The sequence below is a fragment of the Mesitornis unicolor genome, unplaced genomic scaffold, assembly GCF_000695765.1.
Source record: "Mesitornis unicolor isolate BGI_N332 unplaced genomic scaffold, ASM69576v1 scaffold11214, whole genome shotgun sequence".
Lineage (NCBI taxonomy): Eukaryota > Metazoa > Chordata > Aves > Mesitornithiformes > Mesitornithidae > Mesitornis > Mesitornis unicolor.
The window spans coordinates 120,203-126,768 of NW_010182086.1; the positions used below are offsets into that span (position 1 = coordinate 120,203).

Below are 6,566 nucleotides of genomic sequence, written 5' to 3' on the forward strand. Positions count from 1 at the left end.
AAATCTGTGAGTAGTGAAGAATAAATTGGACTGTGTTAGGCAGCGCAACTTTGCATAGTTCATGGGCAATTAATCTGATTTGGATACAGTGGATGTGTAAAACCACAGTCCCCATTAGCTGTAGCAGATGTCACAGTTCCTATCCCTTCTGAAGAAGTCATCGGCCATGGCCATGGGTGGTAGGTAGTCCATGCAGTCCGTGCTGGGGCAGGGGAAGTACTGCGGGACCCTGTTGTCCACATGCTGGGAACCACAGGCGGTGCAGCAGCAGGCAGAGGTGGTGTATGGGGAGGGGGTATGGCAGGACCACTCCTCCGCAGGGTAGCCATAGGTCTTGGTTTCCAGAGCAGAGGGTGGGCTGTGGGTCAGTGGGGTGAAAGGAGACAGCTGAGGAGGCGAGCAGCTATAGTTTAATGGGCTGGACAGATCAGCTGAACTGGGGGATCCAGCAGCCTAGAGATGAAGAGAAAAACAAAACAGGATGTTTCAGAGTGTCATTTGGGGAAATGTGGACAGCAGCCTGAATTTCTGCACCGCTGCTTTTCTCAGGAGGGTCTGGCTACTCAGGGAGATGGTTTGGCCCTTGGAAGCCTAAACCTAAGAGGCAGTTCCTGTGACAGTGTTAATCAGGAGCTTCTCTGCAAGTTAGATAACTGTTAGCTGGAATTGGGCTATTCTTTCCAGAAAATCTACAAGATCTGTAGAAGGGACATTCTCTATTCTGTAGCTTTTCTCTAGGTTTGGCTGGCCCTCCATGTCCTCTGCTCCCAATGGAAAGCCATGCAGAAGTTCAGACAAGCAGCATGCACTGCTGTGGCTGTACCCCATGCCTGTAAAAGCTGTCACATTTCCAAATCAGCTTGCTGCTGCTCTGCCCCAGGATGTGACCACCTCCCCCATCTTCCCTCTGAGTGTGCCTGTGGCTGCTCCCCTGGGACACCAAACTTACCAGGCCCTGGTTAAAGCAGAGCGGGACTGACTGGAAGGTGTCTGAGGTGTAGTGCGAGGACATCTGGAAAGCACTGAAGGATGGGTCTGAGGGCGCATCTGTCTGAAGACAGGAATCTACCAGCTGCTCCAAATAGCTAGGGCTTTCTTCGCAGGACAGGCAGTTTGAAAACTGCCATGATGGACAATAGTTGGGAACAGAAGAGATGGGTTCTGCATCAAAAGGTGCTAGGAGAGAAGGTAAACCAGACAGCAGCAGATTATTCAGTATCTGTCTTCACAAAGGGCAGGCGTTGCCCGAGGTCAGTTTTCAGTACTCTCATATGTTCAGTAGCCCTATGGATTTAGACAAGGAAAAAGGTCCTTCAGTTCAGGGTGAATTTTCTAGGAAAATTCCCCTTGGAAAGCTCCAAATCTCTTTAAGTACTGCTGGAAACTCTTCTGGCTCCAGAAATTGTGGACAAGGATCCAGCTGGAAACTCTCTCAGACTCTTGACCCTCTGGCCTCCCTTCAACTGTTTACAGACCTAGAAGCTTGCCATGCAGTGATTTATGCTTCACAGCTTGGCAGGTGCCTTGCGCCTTTGCCTCACCCAGTCTCCAGATGCAGGGTAGCTACATCTGCAGGAAGAAGGGGATAACAGAAGAATAATTTGCTCTTTTATTCTCCAAACAGCCAGACAGGAGACAAACTTCCGAGCAGATAAAGTGGAGCAAGTCAGTGAGAACAGGGCACTGTGGCCACGTAGTGTTACAGGCAAAACTGCAAATTCCTAGAAAGCTGGAGGGTCAGGCTCTTGCTGTACTGCAACATGTTTGCTGGGGGTATGAAATCTCACGGCAGACCTGACTTTTCAGAACTACTATCTTTTCATGCTGTGTTTGAATATGGTTAAAAGCAAAGCCTTGTCCACATGGAGGAGCACAAGACTAAGGGCAATGGAACTGCATGTGGGCAGAGTCACTCAGTTGTAGGTGTCTGCAGGTTCAAGGTGGCAGTGTTTAGCTGGATGTGGGGAGGAAATGAGAAGCACTCAAAATACTTAAACAGATGGAGACTTTCCAGCCTGAAAAAGCTTTGGTATGTCTCACATTTATTAACATAAGCAAATCGATTCCCAAATAGTGATGATTTAATAATTTCCTTGTCCCTACAATGTATATATTCACACCTGCCCAACCTTGTAGGTCTCTGCTTCCTTTCTAGAATAACTGCAGGATCTGTGAGCCCTAAGTGCTCTTGTCCCCACCCCTTTCCTTGGATATTCACAAACGGGAGGGAGAAACTCTTTGTGTTGCTGAAAACCTGACACCCCTCTCACTCCTATGGATGCTGCCATGAGTGAGAACAGTCAGCTCCACTGGAGCTCAGCAAATTGCTCCAGGGTGATCTGACCCTCTAGCTCCAATCGGACCCACAGACTGCAGCCTAAGAAGGTGATGCCAGCAGTGTTATTCCCTGGAGGATTAGCATCCTTTCCTGAAGGGGATGTCTCTCCTTGCTATGGGAAAAATAAACTACACAAATGAGGGCATACGAGCATGCTCCTGAACAGGGTAATATGTACCCTACTGGCCTCACGGTATCCTCATCTGCATTTCATAGGCTCCTTTCAGGTGCTGATTGGCTGCATTGCTGGTTATCTGGTAGTGCCTGCCTCAGCTAAGGGCTGGAAAGACTCTGGGCTGTGGGAAAAATTGGGAAGGTGGTGGGAAGAGACATGTGAATGGGCTTTATACCAACCTGGGTGAGGAGGAGACACAGACTCTGAAAACTGGATGCTGCTGCTGCCCCAAGGAACCTGACCAAAGAGAAGGGAAGAAAAGAAATTGTATATACTGTAACACAGGGGAGCATTTTTCTGCATGCTGAGGTAAGTCAGGATTTCGCTTCAATCTATTTACGTAAAACTTATTTACTTCATGGCTGTGACATGGAAAACTGTCCTAGCATTGACAGAACAAGATTACCATGCATAACATGATTTTTCCCTGAGCCTATAACGACACTGGAGGAGCACACTAACCTGGTGTAAAGTCCTTGATAACAGTACCTTGTTAATTCAGTAGAAATGTGGTTGAAATGTGATGTGGGTTAATTTCTAGGACCAGGAACTTCACAGTGGAGGGATCCCAAAGATTTTGTAGGAATAAATATAACTGACTAATTAACAAATTGCAGTGTTAACTCTTGAAACATGACTAAAGACAATTGCAGGTATCCCCACGGCTGGGCATCAGACTGGGTCGCCGTGCTTGGTGGTAATGTTGTTTGAAAACCAGCTCTGACATTGCTCCCCACTCTAACAAAGCTACGTGCCTCTATGAAAACGGACCGTCTTATTTTCTGAGGAGTGCTGGAAGCTGAAGCAGACAGATCAATCTGTACTAGGAATCTGACCTGCCAGAGAGGAGAAATCCACCCCAAAAGCTTCGGGAGTTTTGGCACTTATTATTTGGGACCAGGATTTTACTCTGCAAGTACAAATACTGTTGGTTTTTTTCCTCAGTCTTAATTCATACAGACTTCCACTTCATTTTCTTTATTCAAAATGCCCTCAAGTTAGTGGCTCATTTCCTTAGCAACAGCTTCTCAGCACACTTCGATGCATCCAATTCATTAAATAGTGGCTATTCTGGGATGGAAGTGCCTGTAGGACTACCTCTCTTCTCTTTAGCTGCAGATGTAAACAGGCAGATGTAAAAAGGCAGGCAGAGCCATACCAGCAGCAGTGGAAATTTTCAGGTTCGGCTCTTTTTGGTGCACAGAGGCAGCTTATCCTGCCAGCCTTAACCTCTGGGCCATCTCCAGGACAACACACAGCTTTTGTAGATCAGAAACATAACCTCCTGCATTGCTACTTTTCACTTTTTCCATATGGGCAAAACAAGTGCTGTGTAAACTCAATGTGGGAAGCGAAAACCAGTTCCACGCAGCCCTGTGATGCCTGGCTGCAATGAAGAGGCTGCTTCCGTGAGGGTTGGAGGAGGGGAGGAGTGACCAAGCATTTCCAAAGCCAGCAGTTCTGTGCACTGTGCACCCAGGCCTCTGCCAGTGGCTTGCAGGCTGATTAGCTTTTTGTGCAATCAGCTGCAAAGAGGTACGGGAGGTGAGAGATGAAATCTGAAAACTATCCAAAGCTGCAATGTCATGAACCAGGAAGAAGTAATGATTTACCAACCTCTTTATGCAAATCCCTAGAGTGGCTGGAGCTGGAGCACTCCTACAAAGACTGGAAGAGTGAATGATAGAGTGTACACATACACACACAGATCTCTGTCCCCTCCTTTAGCAGGGATGGAGCCAGGAGCTGCTCAGGTGGTACTGAAAATCCTTGGATAGCTGAATTCAGTTAAGCACACTTAATATTATATTCAAGTAGATAAGGAGTGGTTGAAAGTAGCTTCCTGGGGGGGTGAGGCTTGTGGAAAAGGGGGAGGTTTGCACTGGTTAATCTTGAGAGCTACACTGGTCAGGTTGCAGGCGTGCCCCTGGTATATTCTTCACCTGATGCTGCAAACAGTTTGGTGCATGCTTCAGCCCGGCCAGGCCACATTTTAAATAGGGGGCAGTGACAATGACCTCTCTTGCTTACCCAGCATGATACTGGAGTTTCTGTGATAACTAAGTTGGACTGAAATTTGTCAGTGTGGGCCTTCTATCCCAGAGTAAGTTATTCTTTCTGGAGCACCAGCTCTGCTTTCTCCCTGCACTAATGTCTCAGACCATCACCTGTTTGGATCACTGCTGCACTTACCCTGGCTGAATGTTCTTCTCCCTGATCCTCACCAGCCTGCTACACTCAGACTTTGGCAGTCTCCTTGGCCAGAGACTACAGTCTTGGCAAAAAAGGTAAGGAGAGAAGACTTTTACATACCGCTGTATCAGTTGCTGCTTGTCGTGCTCGTCTCTGCTGCAGTAACTCCTTAACGGTAATCTTTACTCTAACACCTTGATACACCTTGGGCTTTCCTGAAAGAAATTGCAGGAAAACACTTTACAATCTAGGACTTTCAGAGCATACAGTAAATCCTGAATGTTTTCAGGCATGCTTTATGCGAAGTCTACTTAGAATAAACAGATGAGTAATCGTTCACTGTTAAGTCACTTGTAATCAGAGTTTATAGCCCTGTTTAACACCTGCTAGGTAAGCTTGTGATAAGCAGACATTTATGAAAAGGTTGGTATTGATTATATGTTGTAATCATACGTGTTTTTTCTTTATCTCGCCCACCCTCTAGGTGTCCTAATGCCAAGTTTCATCTGGTGCCACTGCTGAATTTATTTAAATTCCTATCATACTTGCCACTCTTAGGACCCGAAGATAAATGTGGGAAGGACTTCATCTGGCAGATGAAGACCAGGAATAGAACAATGGAAATATGTGGGCAGTTATTCAGAGGGTCAAACAAAACACAAATAAAATTACTGCTTTCATGAATCACTTCTTGCAAAGCCTAGATTATCTCTTTATTTTGCTCCCATTTATTTCAAACAAACAGTTAGGATGTCTTTAATCCAGCCCAAACCAATCAGCAATCATCAGTCATTACCTGATGAGGGATTTTTAGTACAGGAAATGGGAAGCGATTTACTTATTCTGAAAAATCCCTTTCACTTGCTGTACTCATGCTGAAATACTCAAAGCCTCCGGCAGTTCTGTTTCAGTCCTAACCTTCTGCTGTTATTTTTATCCAGTAGCAGATCTTAAAAACACTAGGGTTGTCTCATCCTGCAGTCAGCTGTTCCCCAGAGGAAGCAGCCAGTTGCAGGTTCCCTGTCCTATAGCTGCTGCATGCAGCAAGAAGACAGTGCTGGATTTGCGGGTTCTGCCTGCATATCCAAGAAATCCCACACTGTAGGTACTGTCTTCTTTGGCTATAACCTCTCTGTGTTGGTGATGGCTGTATGGCATCTTTATACTCCTGTCTGCCCACCTCCGGCCCTCCTGCTGCCCCCTTGGTGCTCTGGTTGAGAATATGCTGTAACAGGCACACCAGTCCCTCCAGAAAGGTCACAGGCTGAGCCAGGTCTGCCTCGAGTGGAGTTTGCTGGCCTGGGGGTTATTCATTTCATATCTTTATGTTTTGTTTCTCTTCACCAAACTAAAGATAGGGGAAATGAGGGGAGGAAAGGGAAAGGTTGAATTTAATGAGAACACTCCGTTAACAGGTCTCCCTATAGCCAGAGAGGGCCCTGAGCTAGTTTGGGTTTGTACTGCATAAAGTCTCTTGGCTCTGGTCTGCACAGGTAAATGGACAGGGCTAGAGGCTACGCTATGAGCAACTTAAAGAGAGGTTAGCAGGCAAGGTATGGACACATCTAGAACTCGGGGCTGAGGACTGCGTGACAGCCAGCCCCCTGGCTCCCGTGGTAGAGCATTGTGCCCCAAGAATCCTGCTTTTCTAGCACCCTGTGGCCAGCCCTCCTGAACCGGCCAGGCTGCGGATGAAAGGGGCAGCGTGGTGAGGGTGGGTTGGGGCTCAGGGTGACAAAAGCAGTCTGGAGAGTAGGCGCAGGGTGACAAGGACGGGCAGGGGGTCGAGAGCAGCGTGGTAAGGGCACACAGAGCTGGGGGGCAAGGGTGCGGGGGCCGCGACTCCCACGCTGCCTCATG

General features: G+C 47.4%; 1 protein-coding gene across 1 annotated transcript; it reads right to left on the reverse strand.

The window, feature by feature from the left end:
• Nucleotides 1–114: 114 nt before the first annotated feature.
• On the reverse strand, nt 115–4,944 carry COLCA2 (colorectal cancer associated 2; the record flags this gene model as incomplete). The annotated part of the gene is made up of 4 exons (XM_010183660.1): nt 115–453; nt 950–1,176; nt 2,345–2,450; nt 4,827–4,944. Coding segments are annotated over 4 exons (790 nt in total), but the record flags the coding sequence as incomplete, so codon positions are not given.
• Nucleotides 4,945–6,566: the final 1,622 nt, after the last annotated feature.